This window comes from Oncorhynchus clarkii, chromosome 4 (genome assembly GCF_045791955.1).
Source record: "Oncorhynchus clarkii lewisi isolate Uvic-CL-2024 chromosome 4, UVic_Ocla_1.0, whole genome shotgun sequence".
Lineage (NCBI taxonomy): Eukaryota > Metazoa > Chordata > Actinopteri > Salmoniformes > Salmonidae > Oncorhynchus > Oncorhynchus clarkii.
The window spans coordinates 62,487,619-62,502,579 of NC_092150.1; the positions used below are offsets into that span (position 1 = coordinate 62,487,619).

At 46.1% G+C, this 14,961-nt stretch overlaps 1 protein-coding gene across 15 annotated transcripts in view; it reads left to right on the forward strand.

The window, feature by feature from the left end:
- The window catches only part of LOC139407063 (TGF-beta-activated kinase 1 and MAP3K7-binding protein 2-like), a 66,715-nt gene that overhangs the window by 49,430 nt on the left and 2,324 nt on the right, over nt 1–14,961 (forward strand). The window contains exons 2-7 of one of the 15 annotated variants that reach the window (XM_071150385.1): nt 7,107–7,305; nt 7,411–9,118; nt 10,362–10,522; nt 11,215–11,305; nt 13,659–13,754; nt 14,130–14,231. In XM_071150385.1, the coding sequence (XP_071006486.1) occupies nt 7,204–7,305; nt 7,411–9,118; nt 10,362–10,522; nt 11,215–11,305; nt 13,659–13,754; nt 14,130–14,231 (2,260 nt within the window). In that variant the 5' untranslated portion in view covers nt 7,107–7,203. Of the gene's footprint in view, nt 1–7,106; nt 7,306–7,410; nt 9,119–10,361; nt 10,523–11,214; nt 11,306–13,658; nt 13,755–14,129; nt 14,232–14,961 lie in introns of those variants that run through there. The other 14 variants (XM_071150387.1, XM_071150388.1, XM_071150386.1 and 11 more) reach the window with 14 other exon arrangements.

Genomic DNA, 14,961 nt, shown 5'->3' on the forward strand with positions numbered 1-14,961 from the left:
TGGTCTGAACCACAGTACAACAAAATGGGACTCATTTGTAAATATTTTAGACATGAACTAATATTTCTCAGATGATCTGCTGCTTAAATGGATTTAATATACAACCGAGTGTACAAAACATTAGGTACTAGAATTTTTGTTATGTTCAGTACTTCTGTCAAATGTGTCTCGTGATTGAGAGGATCCCGTCTGTATTGACGCAGCCTCTACAGAGCTAAGAAAGGGCCTTCTCCACTTGCTCATTCATTGGTAGAGCTGTCTGGGCTGCTGTTAGCTCCCCACTCAGGCTGCACAGATGTTAACATACTTGAATAATGCGACACCGCATGCAGAAATGTTGAAACAATGTCCGTAAAGGCTAGAACGCTTTTACAATTCAAGACGACACCGGTAGCTTCCAGTATTAATTGTAGGCTAACTTGCCTTGCTAGCTTACGGCAGAGTTCACTACCCTAGTACTTTGTTTGTGATAAAATGCTAACCATAATGCAAAATATACTGATTTCGAAGCTGATTGTCACCAAAAAACGTGATTAATTAATTTGGTATCCCTCGCCACCTAAGCTCATTCACTTCCTCGTCTCCCTCGCCTTCGTTTGGTTTCCACTAGATTCCATAGCCACAAAGTCAGATTCCACAGCCTGAGAGAGAGCGCATATTTTTATATAATAAAAGATTGCTTCTTCTATGCAAATGTTGTTGATCAGTACAATAAAATAATATGTTCTCCTAGCAGTTTCCAATAAAATAAGTCCTAAATGGAAAACATTGTCATCTGTAGCCCCATGAAATCAGATAAAACAAGCTCAATAACTCAATGCATGCACATATTCCGAGTGAGTAATAGGCATTCACCTGTATTGGGAATAGACCTAAGATACATCTTGATTTACCCAGTTTATCAATAGAGATTTAGCATTTATGTTGTTTTGTAGTTAGATTGGTAAAAACAAAGTCAAATTTATTGTATGATTGTATCATTTATTAATGAATGCGTACATGGCTGTCTCCAAAAAATTGACTTACAAATGTTCTAATGTAATGATATTGAACTCAAAAGATGCCCATTAGTTGAACAGAGCAGTAGCGAGAGTTGATCTGTCTGGATCAAGTGCCATTCTGTGACTTTGGGTAAAACACTTTTTTGGGGGGGGGTATCGTTTTGGTATTGAGTATCACGATGGTATAGAGTATCGTTGCACTAAACTTGGTATCGGTATCGAAGTAAAAATTCTGGTATCATGACGACACAAATTGTGGGTAGTTTAGAAGATATCCGTAAATAAGTTAATAAATATGTAAACAACCCAAAACATAACTAAGTTTGTACACTGCTCAAAAAAATAAAGGGAACACTTAAACAACACAATGTAACTCCAAGTCAATCACACTTCTGTGAAATCAAACTGTCCACTTAGGAAGCAACACTGATTGACAATAAATTTCACATGCTGTTGTGCAAATGGAATAGACAACAGTTGGAAATTATAGGCAATTAGCAAGACACCCCCAATAAAGGACTGGTTCTGCAGGTGATAACCACAGACCACTTCTCAGTTCCTATGCTTCCTGGCTGATGTTTTGGTCACTTTTGAATGCTGGCGGTGCTTTCACTCTAGTGGTAGCATGAGACGGAGTCTACAACCCACACAAGTGGCTCAGGTAGTGCAGCTCATCCATGATGGCACATCAATGCGAGCTGTGGCAAGAAGGTTTGCTGTGTCTGTCAGCGTAGTGTCCAGAGCATGGAGGCGCTACCAGGAGACAGGCCAGTACATCAGGAGACGTGGAGGAGGCCGTAGTAGGGCAACAACCCAGCAGCAGGACCGCTACCTCCGCCTTTGTGCAAGGAGGAGCAGGAGGAGCACTGCCAGAGCTCTGCAAAATGACCTCCAGCAGGCCACAAATGTGCATGTGTCTGCTCAAACGGTCAGAAACAGACTCCATGAGGGTGGTATGAGGGCCCGACGTCCACAGGAGGGGGTTGTGCTTACAGCCCAACACCGTGCAGGACGTTTGGCATTTGCCAGAGAACACCAAGATTGGCAAATTCGCCACTGGCGCCCTGTGCTCTTCACAGATGAAAGCAGGTTCACACTGAGCACATGTGACAGACGTGACAGTCTGGAGACGCCGTAGAGAACGTTCTGCTGCCTGCAACATCCTCCAGCATGACCGGTTTGGCGGTGGGTCAGTCATGGTGTGGGGTGGCATTTCTTTGGGGAGCCGCACAGCCCTCCATGTGCTCGCCAGAGGTAGCCTGATTGCCATTAGGTACCGAGATGAGATCCTCAGACCCCTTGTGAGACCATATGCTGGTGCGGTAGGCCCTGGGTTCCTCCTAATGCAAGACAATGCTAGACCTCATGTGGCTGGAGTGTGTCAGCAGTTCCTGCAAGAGGAAGGCATTGATGCTATGGACTGGCCCACCCGTTCCCCAGACCTGAATCCAATTGAGCACATCTGGGACATCATGTCTCGCTCCATCCACCAACGCCACGTTGCACCACAGACTGTCCAGGAGTTGGCGGATGCTTTAGTCTAGGTCTGGGAGGAGATCCCTCAGGAGACCATCCGCCACCTCATCAGGAGCATGCCCAGGCGTTGTAGGGAGGTCATACAGGCACGTGGAGGCCACACACACTACTGAGCCTCATTTTGACTTGTTTTAAGGACATTACATCAAAGTTGGATCAGCCTGTAGTGTGGTTTTCCACTTTAATTTTGAGTGTGACTCCAAATCCAGACCTCCATGGGTTGATGAATTAGATTTCCGTTGATCATTTTTGTGTGATTTTGTTGTCAGCACATTCAACTATGTAAAGAAAAAAGTATTTAATAAGAATATTTCATTCATTCAGATCTAGGATGTGTTATTTTAGTATTCCCTTTATTTTTTTGAGCAGTGTAGTTATAGGTAACCAGATCGTGACAACAACTAAGTTACTAAGTCTTTGACCACACTGTGTTGTTACTTTGGTGAGTAAAAACGCATGCTTCCTACCTACCCTTTAAGACAAGCTGTTGACGGTGGTCTGAACCACAGTGCATCAAAATGGGACTCATTGTAAATATTTTAGACATGAACTAATATTTCTCAGATGAGCTGCTGCTTAAATGGACTTAATATACAACTGAGTGTACAAAACATTAGGACCACCTTCCTAATATTGAGTTGCATCCCCTTTTCCCCTCAGACCAGCCTACAATAGTTGGGGCATGGACTACAAGGTGTCAAGCATTCCACAGAGATTACTGGCCCATGTTGACTCCAATGCTTCCCGCAGTTGTCTCAAGTTGGCTGGATGTCCTTTCGGTGGTGGACCATTCTTGATACACACAGGAAACTGTTGAGCGTGAAAAACCCAGCAGCTTTGCAGTTCTTGACACACTCAAACCAGTCACACCTACCATACCCAGTTTAAATATTTTGTGACTTCTCTGAATGGCACACATACACAATCCATGTCTCAATTGTCTCAAGGCTTGAAAATCCTTCTTTAAACTGTCTCCTCCCCTTCATCTACAGTACATTGAAGTGGATTTAACAGGGTGATCAAGAAGGGATCATAGCTTTCACCTGGGTTCACCTGGTCAGTCTATGTCATGGAAAGAGTTCCTGATGTTTTGTATACTCAGTGTATTTGGAATAGGATTTCTTGTACTCACTCCAATGTTCAAATATTCTTTGGATAGTTAGAAATGTTGGGTTGTTGAATGAGGCCTTGAAGCTCTCAGGTGTAGCACTGATTTTGAGGATTTGACAACACTCCTTTGTTCACAATTGTGCTTGGCCCCAAATATTGAAGTGAATGATTCGGTCGTCGTACCTTGACCCACAGCAGATGTGTATTTGCACGGTAGCGTGCGTGTGTGTGTGTGTGTGTACCACGTGGCCACACTGGAGTACTGGGGCCCCTGCCAGCAGGCCTCAGAGCGTCCACTGCCAATTAGTCCCTTTATTTGTTTAAATTTCGCTGGACTGCGAGGTAGTTAGACATTCCAAGCCGTGTTGCTGCCTGGTGCCTGACGCTGCAGAGGACTGCTCTGATTGAAGACTGTGGGATTTATAGGGATTTTCACCGTGGTAATGGCCTTGGCGTGTCGATGGCATAAACCAGAAGATGTACCAGCTGGTTTAACCTAGGGGACTGGCCGTGTTGAAAGGTGTGTTAGGCACGGGGCACTGATGGAGGGAAAGGCTGGCTGGCTGCGTAGTGGGCCTCTATTTTCTATCAATCAGAGTAAAATGTGCTGGCCATATATCATGATATCTGATCCCCACAAATAGGGTTACCTTGGACCTACAACCCTCCAGGTTCTCATTTATAGAAGCTGTGAACTTTACCTACTGCAGCTACACACCAGATCAGGAAAGTAACACACCTCAGGTTGTAACAAAGTTGCATTCATCATCTCCATATGAACATAAAATGACATAGATGAAGTAGGCTATAACTTGTTTGTTTAGAATATATATTATGTATATTAGTTGCCATGGCTTTTTAATCTGGGGCGGCAGGGTAGCCTAGTGGTTAGAGCGTTGGACTAATAACCGGAAGGTTGCAAGTTCAAATCCCCGAGCTGACAAGGTACAAATCTGTCATTCTGCCCCTGAACAGGCAGTTAACCTACTGTTCCTAGGCCGTCATTGAAAATAAGAATTTGTTCTTAACTTCTTAACTTAACTTGCCTAGTTAAATAAAGAATAAATAAATAAAAATGTCAGGAATGCTGCAACAGCACTGTGTCCAGTTACAGTCCAGTTAAGGCTTCCGTGCATTGATCGTTAATACCCATTACATTTTTTCTCTAATTGAAGCGGACATTTTTATGGTGCACCCACTCATACTGAGTGAATGAGTCCATTGACAAGAGCGTGGCAGGGGCTGTTACCTCCAGAAATTAGCCTGGAGCTGCGGGTCAGTGCTCTGGCACTGGGAATAACAGCTCTGCAATGGGAGCTTTGTTTATTTATCTCCCATAGTTCTCCTCTCAGGACCCCCCCCCCCCCCACTTTGCTCCCTCCCTCCACAGGCCCAGGAGTGGCTGTGAGGCTGAGCCAAACCAGGGCCTTTTCTTTTTGGGCTGTAATTATGTGCAATAAGGAAGTGTGGACCACTTTTTGTTTTTTGAAGGCTGGAAAAAAACTCTAACCACAATGTTGACCTGTAGTTGGGTCAGTTGCCAAGTAGTGAATTTCCTTTCCCACAGACAGACTAGTCCTGCAGCCCAGCCTACGAGAAGAGCCTGAATGGTGGATCATAAGAGTTCACCACTATGCCCTTTGGGCTGACCTATGCTCCTGTTTCTAAATCACACTAGGTAGATTTGTGTTAGTAGTGTTGAGGAGCCCCAGCTTTGGCTCTGTGATTGAAACATTAAAGCCTTGTTTTCCATAGACCTTATTAGCTGGAGGCGGTTACGTTTTCTCCAAACATGTAATCTGTGATATGGCAAACTTATATTCCTCTAGTTTGTATTTGCAGAGAGAGCCTCTCCTTCCTGCTTACTCCTTTGCTCATCTTTTAATGCAGTGAAATGAATTCTTCAGTCTGGTTGATGTGATTGCAAAACTTTCCATTTCCTTGTATTGCAAAGGACAAAAGAAGGCATTGACTGACAGTTTGAGTGCCTGGGCTGAAAGAAAATGATGTACCCAGCCTTTCTTGTTCTGTGTCTCACTCTCTGAAACATGATTTACACGTTTTTCTCATGTGAGGACACATTGCAATAGTGTGTCACGATCGGGCTAGTTGTTTCATTGTATCATCCAAGTCAATATCCTGCCAGTTTTCAGATGTTATCCCAGCCGGTCTCGTTTGAGTCAGTCTCAGGCTGTTCCAGAGCCCTGTTGCTGCTGGCTCCCTCTTCTGACAGTAGCCCTGTGACTCCTCCCAATGTTATCATCAGTTCTGGTGGGATGTTTTGTCATCCAGATTGACATCTCCTCAGTTATGACATTACACATGCTCCCAGCTCAGATAAGACAGCACTGCTACTTGCTATGTCATTTCCTTGGCACAACAGGAGTAATGTGCCTCAAAGCTGCAATGTCTCACTCCTCTTATCAGACGGTCATACTTTGTGTTTAATATTTTTAAAGTCGCTTCTGGATTTAATTTGGCCCGACGTCCAATCTGATGGATTGGATTACCATCAAGGGACCTATAACTTTGAGAGAATCCAGAATGCTCATCCTCCACCCACACTGGATTCATCTCTGCAGGTTTTTTCGGGGCCTACAGTGCAATGTTTTGAATTGGCAAATTCTGAGCCTCCCGCTCGAGGACGTTTTGATTGAGTGCGGTTAGAAATAGCTCCAGAGTGTGGGCATGTGCGAAAGACATTCACCAAGCTACACCGTGCTATTCTCGTGAACATCCACCATTCTCCTCGACTCTATATATCTAGGCTAAATATTCACCAGGGTCAAAAGACCCTCAATTCCGTGCTCTTGAGAAGGTCAGCATCATCCACACCGTGTGGCCCTGTCGCTCAGTGTGAATGACGCTGATCTGTCGGAGGTAAAGCAGTGTTTTTTTGCTTGCCTCAAAGCTCCTCTGTAGCATTGACTTAACTGACGATCGTGTGCAGATTGCTACAGTTCTGGGAGCTACTGTTTGGGTCTGCTCTGTCCTTAATAAGACAATGTTGACGTTAAGATCGGTTGGAAAGGCTTTTGCTTCCTCAATAGTCCGAGGTGGTTTCCTACTCTTTTATTAAGATGATTTTGGGGAGGGGAAGGGCTGTGAAAATGAAAGCCTTTCTTATTTTAAATATCGATTTCTGAAATATTGTTTTGAGAGCTCCCCCCACCGTGATGAAACAGTCAACATGTCTGACTGGTGTTTTTTCACCAGTATGAAGTTTGAATAGGCTGCTCTGTGCTCCCTCCTTCCCTGTCACTGCGTCACGCATAGGCCTACCTTGTCATTAAAATACTTTCAAAACACAGACTGGTACCGGTACAGTACACACTGTCTCTTTACTCTGTGTAGACCAAGAGAGGGTGTGTATGAGAATAGTAGGGAAACCCAGAAACTGCCACGTGTGTGTGTGTTCAGTTACAACTGGGGCGACTAACCGAAACGTCTGTTTTCCAGAAGATGCTCAAGTTGTGGCTGAGGTGCTGCCACCACTGAGGCGTCGTCAGTGTGCTGAACGGAGCGAGCAGAGCAGTCCTGACCTGGCAGTACACGAATGGCCCAGGGAAGCCACCAGATTGACATCCGGGTTTTGCACGACCTGCGCCAGAAGTTCCCTGAAGTTCCAGAGGGTGTTGTTTCCCAGTGTGTTCTGCAGGCGAGTCTGGGGTATCCTCCTTTCCAATCTGTAGGTTTTACCCACCAAAATATATTTAGCTGATATATCACAAATTACTGATTTTGAAGCTTCTCTTTTCCTCAGAACGACAACAATTTGGACGCCTGTTGTGAGTACCTGTCTCAGGTGAGCCCGGGGTACTTGTACAGCGAAGGAGGAAACCTCAGCAACAACGACGACCCCAGCTTCATCAGGCTCCGCAATCACATGACCCAGCTGAACCTGGGCCTGCAGTCTCAGTTTCAAAATGTGCATGCGGCCCCGGGACGGGACGGCCTGAGGATGAACGGCAGCAGGACTCTGTCCCACAGCCTGAGTGACGGGCCCCTCCAGACAGGACAGACCCCCAACAGTGACTTCTTCCAGCAGGAGCCCCAGTCAGCCCCTGTGCAGGCACCCTCCAGCCTCAATGTGTTTGCCGTGATGGAGCCCACGCGCAAGCCCCAGCCGCCCCAGCACCTGGGACTCTACCAGCTGGGGGGCAAAGGGCAGTCCATGGGCCAACATGGCCAGCAGACGCCCCGCTTCAACCCCATCACCGTCACCCTGGCCCCCAACATCCAGACGGGACGCAACACCCCCACCTCTTTGCACATACACGGCGGGCCCCATACACAGTCCGGACTGAGCAGTCCACAGGGTAACTCTATCTACATCAGGCCTTATGTGACCCAGCCCGGCGGTACGACCCGGCAAAGCCAGCAGCAGCAGGCTGGCAGGGCCCAGTACAGCCCCACCTCCCAGCCCCAGCAGCAGATCTATCAGATCTCCCATCCCACTTCACTGCCTGGCTCCCGGACAGGCCCTTCCTGCCAGCAGCACCAGCACGGCTCCTCACATACCTCACAGCACCAGTCACAGGGCCACCAGACCTCCCATGTCTACATGCCCATCAGCTCCCCTACCAACCCACAGGCCCCCTCTATCCTCCAGGCCCCCTCTGGAGGTCAGGCCTCCTCCTCTGGTGCCTCGTCCTCGGTCATGCCGTCTGGCATGTCCTCCTTCAGCCAGTACAACATCCAGAACATCTCCACTGGACCGCGCAAGAACCAGATAGAGATCAAACTTGAATCTCCTCAGAGGAGCAACTCCACCACGACCACACTGCGCACCAGCAGCAGCCCCCGCTCCAACTCGTCCACCTCCTCCTCCTGCCCGTCATCCTCCTCCTCTGTCGGGGCAGCCCCTGGCACCACCACTACCCCCCTGTCCATCGGAGGCCCGGGCCTAAGCCGCAGCCAGCCCACTGTTTACATCTCTGCCAGCCCGCCCACCGCTGCTACTACCACCCCCTCTGACGAGGCCGTCATGGTCCCAACCGGCTCTCGCTCCCAGCCCAAGTTTTACATTACTGCTAATAACGATGACGGTGGAGGCAGAAATCCTCCAACCGTCTACATCTCTGCTCAACCTCCTCCGCACGGGTCGCAGGGGGCCCGGAATATGGGGGGCCAGGTGAGCATGGGCCCCGCCTACATCCACCACCACCCACCCAAGTCCCGCGCGTCTATGGGAGGGGCAGGCACGGCCACCTCGCCCAGGGTGGTGGTCACCCAGCCCAACACCAAGTACACTTTCAAAATCACAGTGTCCCCCAACAAGCCCCCAGCAGTGTCCCCTGGCGTTGTTTCCCCTACCTTTGAGGCCACCAACCTCCTCAGCCTCCCGTCAGACCACCATTTTGTGGAGCCAGAGCCCCATCATCTCTCAGACCCTCTGTCTGCATACAGGGAGAGGCCCAGCGAGCCACGCAGACTCAGCATGGGTTCAGACGACGCTGCATACACACAAGGTAAGACAGGATCAGGGTTACTAAAATCTCAGCCGTTAGCTGCTTTGCTTTGTCGACAGTCACAGTCTGTCACTAGGAAGTATAGACACTCACCCACAAACACACATCCGGATACAGTTAGTTGTGCAATTGTTTAAGTTGAACTATGGTATCCCTCAGTCACATGTGCAACAAAAGTCAAGTGGCCAAAGAGACATAACATCCACTTTTGAGAATAACTTTCCCCCATGACAGTAAGGAATATAATTCATTTTTGTCCACCAGTAGTAAATGCCTTTTCCACTGCATTCTGCCAAGAAAGTCATTTGACTATTGCGTATCGTTTATGCCTGCTTTTAACTTTGATTTCCGTAATATTGACACTAATGCATTTTTTTTAAGCCAAATTGCATCAACGTTTGTCTCATTAAAAACCTCTTGGTCTTAAAACCCTGCTTCATCTCAGCCTGATTTGAGGGAGCAGATGAATTGTTGAAGGTGACTCGCTTAGGGGAGGGGTGTGATTGGAGCATGAGTCGGCTGCTATAATGCTGGGTTTGCGCTGACAGCCCTTGGACTGCGGCAGTGTGAGTCAAATGTGTTGGAGCGCAGCGTTTCCTTTTTTGGACTTTGACTGGATTACGTGCGAGTCGGTGCCTGTGGCCTTTGCTAGACGCTTACTTGCTGCTGCGACTACTGTGGGGCTTCTCCTCTCTCTCCCCGGCCCTGAGGCTGTGCCTTCTGACCCTTATCTTTCACTGCAGCCCTCTACATGCATTCCTCGTCTGCCTGGAAAAACACAAAGCCTACTTCTGAGGGGGGGGGGGGGGGGTATTATGTTTGTTATTTACTTTGGTCTTTCTGTGTAGGGAATGAATGAATTAAAGCAGGGACGGCTAATTTCCTCATAGCATATAGCATGTTATGAATGCGTTATAAGACCAAGCATGTTATGAATGCGTTATAAGACAATGTAACACTTCTTAGGATGTGTTTTGAGCAAGTTTTTCCCCGGGATCATTGTTCACTCCCCCAGAAGCCCTTTCTAAAATAGGCCATGAAATGAAGAACGATTATGCTACTGTATGATTCTTACTCAGCCCCACTGCACGTAGCGTTATTTCCAAAAGGGAAATGTATCTAGCTTTTGCGGTTCTTCAAACACACCATAAGCCTGTGCTGTAAGCATGTACTTCAGCAGTCAGAGATAAGCCATCAGTCTGTCCCCATGTCACAGGGTTAATGTGTACTATGTATCTTGTAGCCCTGTTGGTTCACCAGAAGGCCCGTATGGACCGGCTGTGGCATGAGCTGGAGTTAAAAAAGAGGACGCTGGAGAAGCTAAAAGAGGAGGTCAACGAGATGGAGAATGACCTGACTAGGAGACGGCTAGAACGATCCAATTCCCAGTCCCAAATCCCCTCGGTAAGTCCGCACAGACACTGCTCTCCCACTACACACACTACTCTCCCACAGAGAGATACTACAATGACGAGAACATCAATGTTCCTTTCCTTGTGTAGCAGCTGGATTCAACTGTCTTAGTAGAGGTCTTCGGCAATTTGACACGACAATACGCTCCTGAGTCGCGTGGTGTATTTAATGTATTTTCTAAGGAAACCATGATTCTTTGGGGCAATTCAAAAAACACACACCCTCCCTTTGAATTTTTTCACCCAATGTCAGGTTTACGTTAAGCTTGCAGCTATGGGTTTATTGAACTATATCAGACCGCAAATCAAGTGGTGCTCTGAGTTTTCTGTTGAATCAGCATTTTTTTGGAGTCAACTATCACTGTGTGTTAGTCAGGGCCGCGAAAAGAGGACGTGGAAGGTTAAAGTTAAAAGCCTGGAGTTGAACTCAGTAGCTCTTGTGTTTTCTGTGTATTCACTAGGCCAGGGAGACCTGGAGATAACTCTCTTCCTGACACTGTTAGCCCACTTGGCTCCGTGCACCTCCGTTGACTTATTACAGGCTTGTGTTGTGAGTCTGTACCGAACAGCATGTACCGAGGCTCTCAGTCTCTCTACTCCTCCACTGTGCCTCATCAGCATACCATGCTGCTGCCTGCCTGTAAATGGTGGTTTATATGACCCTGTTTCCTTCTCTCTTATCAGATTGAGGAAATGCAGCAGTTACGATGCAAAAACAGGATACTACAGATTGACATCGACCTTTTAACCAAAGAAATCGATCTTCAAACAAGAGGTAGGCAGCTCGGCTTGGTTTCGTGGGGTGGGCTTTGTCAGCGTGCTTGCCGGTGTTGGGATGAACGTGACACCAGCTCTCTGTGTGTGGTGTGCATGCATGTGCTGTACGTCCAGTGTGTTCATGGTGTTTTAACGTGCTGTCTTTGTTGCTTTAAGATTGGCTCCTTCGTATAGCCCGGGTCGTCATATTTCATTGTTTAGTCATATTTCTGTATGTTATAATGGGTAGCTCTGTAGAGGGAGCGAGAGAGTCAGAGAGGGGAAACTAATGTGGACTACAACAGAGCGAAGCAGAGCGGGGAAGCATGACCTGTGTTCAGTCCAGCTGTACAGTAGTAGGTCTGTCTGCCTCTGCCAGGCCTGGTCTGGTCACATCCCCTCGGCACACGCAGTCAAGGTGCTGCCATTGTAATGTTAACTACCAGTTGTTTCCTGAATTGCATCCTGTTGCTGGTTGGTAACAAAGGATTTATAGCCCACCTGGCCGCTCTCCACGGCCAACAGGATTAATACACCAGCTAGCACAGTCACACAGGTTAATGGAGAATTTAAGGTGGCTCAGAATTTAATATGGCTTCTATTCAATAGATGGATTTGTGAAGAGTAAAGAGTCATGGCTTTGTTTTCTGAGTTCTTTATTTGTCTTTGTGTGTTAGACTGCAGTCTCTTGCTTTATTGGTCTGTGACTCCACAGTTGCTGCTGTATGTGTGACTGTTGCATGTACAGTTGAAGTCAGAAGTTTAAATACACTTAGGTTGGAGTCATTAAAACACGGTTTTCAACCACTCCACACATTTCTTGTTAACAAATTATAGTTTTGGCAAGTCGGTTAGGACATCTATTTTGTGCATGACACACGTAATTTTTCTAACAATTGTTTACAGACAGATTATTTCACTTATAATTCACTGTATCACAATTCCAGTGGGTCAGAAGTTTACATACACTAAATTGACTGTGCCTTTAAACAGCTTGGAAAATTCCAGAAAGGATGTCATGGCTTTAGAAGCATCTGATAGGCAAATTGACGTAATTTGAGTCAATTGGAGGTCTACCTGTGGATGTATTTCAAAGCCTACCTTCAAACTCAGTGCCACTTTTCTTGACATCATGGGCAAATCAAAAGAAATCAGCCAAGACCTCAGAAAAACTATTGTAGACCACCACAAGTCTGGTTCATCCTTGGGAGCAATTTCCAAACGCCTGAAGGTACCACGTTCATCTGTACAAACAATAGTACGCAAGTATAAACACCATGGGACAACGCAGCCGTCATACCACTCAGGAAGGAGACTTGTTCTGTCTACTAGAGTTGAATGTACTTTGGTGCGAAAAATGCAAATCAATCCCAGAACAACAGCAAAGGACCTTGTGAAGATGCTGGAGGAAACTGGTACAAAAGTATCTATTTCCAGAGTTAATCGAGTCCTATATCGACATAACCTGAAAGGACGCTCAGCAAGGAAGAAGCCACTGCTCCAAAACCGCCATTAAAAAGCCAGACTACGGTTTGCAACTGCACATGGGGACAAAGATCATACTTTTTGGAGAAATGTCCTCTGGTCTGATGAAACAAAAATATAACTGTTTGGCCAGGGGGAGGCTTGCAAGTCGAAGAACACCATCCCAGTGTTGGCACAGAGTTGGCAGCATCATGTTGTGGGGGTGCTTTGCTGCAGGAGGGACTGGTGCACTTCACAAAATAGATAGCATCACGATAAAGGAAAATTATGTGGCTATATTGAAACAACATCTCAAGACATCAGTCAGGAAGTTAAAGCTTATTCGCAAATGGGCCTTCCAAATGGACAATGACCCCAAGCATACTTCCAAAGTTGTGGCAAAATGGCTTAAGGACAAAGTCAAGGTATTGGAGTGGCCATCACAAAGTCCTGACCTCAATTCCATAGAAAATGTGTGGGCAGAACTGAAAAGGCGCGTGCGAATAAGGAGGCCTACAAACCTGACTCAGTTACACCAGCTCTGTCAGGAGGAATGGGACAAAATTCACCCAACTTAAGCTTGTGGAAGCTACCTGAAACATTTGACCCAGGTTCAACAATTTAAAGGCAATGCTACCAAATACTAATTGAGTGTATGTAAACTTCTGTGATAAAAGAAATAAAAGCTGAAATAAATAATTCTCTCTACTATTATTCTGACATTCTTAAAATGAAGTGATGATCCTAACTGACCTAAAACAGGGAATTTTTACCAGGATTAAATGTCAGGAATTGTGATGTATTTGGCTAAGGTGTATGTAAACTTCCAACTTCAACTGTATGTTCGTATGCTATGCGTACTGATGCTTTCAGTTTTGCTTATGATGTCTCTGTCCTGTTTGTCGCAGGACCCCACTTTAATCCCAGTGCAATTCATAACTTCTATGACAACATTGGATTCCTAGGTCCCGTCCCACCCAAACCCAAAGGTACTTTACGTGTTGGTAAGTTTAGGAAAGGTTGCATGGTCGCCTCTGGACAACCTCTTCCGCTTCCACTTTCCCCTCTCTTGGTGTTTCATGAATTAATATCTATTGATAATGGGGCTTGACATCTGTACTTGTGATGGTTTCTATCAGGGGTTATTTCTGTCTATCTGGGTGAAGTCTGCGTTGTTTAGATCATTCTCATCACGTATGTTACCTTTCATCCTAAGTGTTTTCATTCAAGTATCTGTAAAACCTGGCATCATTGGTGTTTTCATTCATACTTGCGGTGTTGTTTTCACCTCTGCATATGTCATCTTTGTTTTCATGCCATTCCTCGCCTCCGTCTCTCGCTTCATTCCTTCCCTCCATCCTGTGCTTGGGACCTGTCAGAGCCAGAGGGTCAGGGGACAGACGGAAGAATATTTAATGTCACCTCCACGCTAACCATGGAGCCCTCTTCTGCCCCTCCTCCTCCCGCTGCTCTCCCCCTGGGTTGGTACCTGTAGCTCTGTCCGTCTGTCCCTCTGTCTGTCCCAGTGGTCCAACCTCTCCCCTTTCCTCCGTCATACTGGGTCAGTCCTGTCCATCCAACCTGCACACCATAACAATCTTTCAACAGATGACCTTTACATAACGTTTTGCCATTTCATACTTAGAAAGCACCATTGACCACTAGAAAATAACTTGAGTCATCCCTTCAGCACATTTGTTGATGAAAGCTTTTCCTGTTATTTAAAAATTTGACAGGATTCTCTTAGCACTCGGATACTTTCTTAGCATTAAAAGGGCAATATGCAGTTGCTACATCCCATTTTTGGACTTAAAACTAATGGAAAAAAACTAATGATGTGTATATAAAGGAATGATATATACCAATTGATTATTGAAGAATATAACTTAACTAACCTCAGGAGCTTAGTTCAACTGTTGTACCCCATCAAAACTCAAAGAATAAGCTTGTTTTACTCCAATGTAAACACAGTGCATGTAAACAAACACTGTAGTCTCAACATGGTTAAATCTATCATTTTAATATCATCAATGGTCAGTACTTGCATCCATAGCTCTGTCTATGAATTTGAGAGTGGTTGTATTTCTCCAGGCCCGTCCCTCTGCTTTTTACTGAAAAGCAAAGGGATGCTTTTATTGTTTCAACTGCGGCTTGCCCCTTTAATCATTTTCTTGTGCAATACACATCCTGGAGGGTAAAAGAACCACAGTG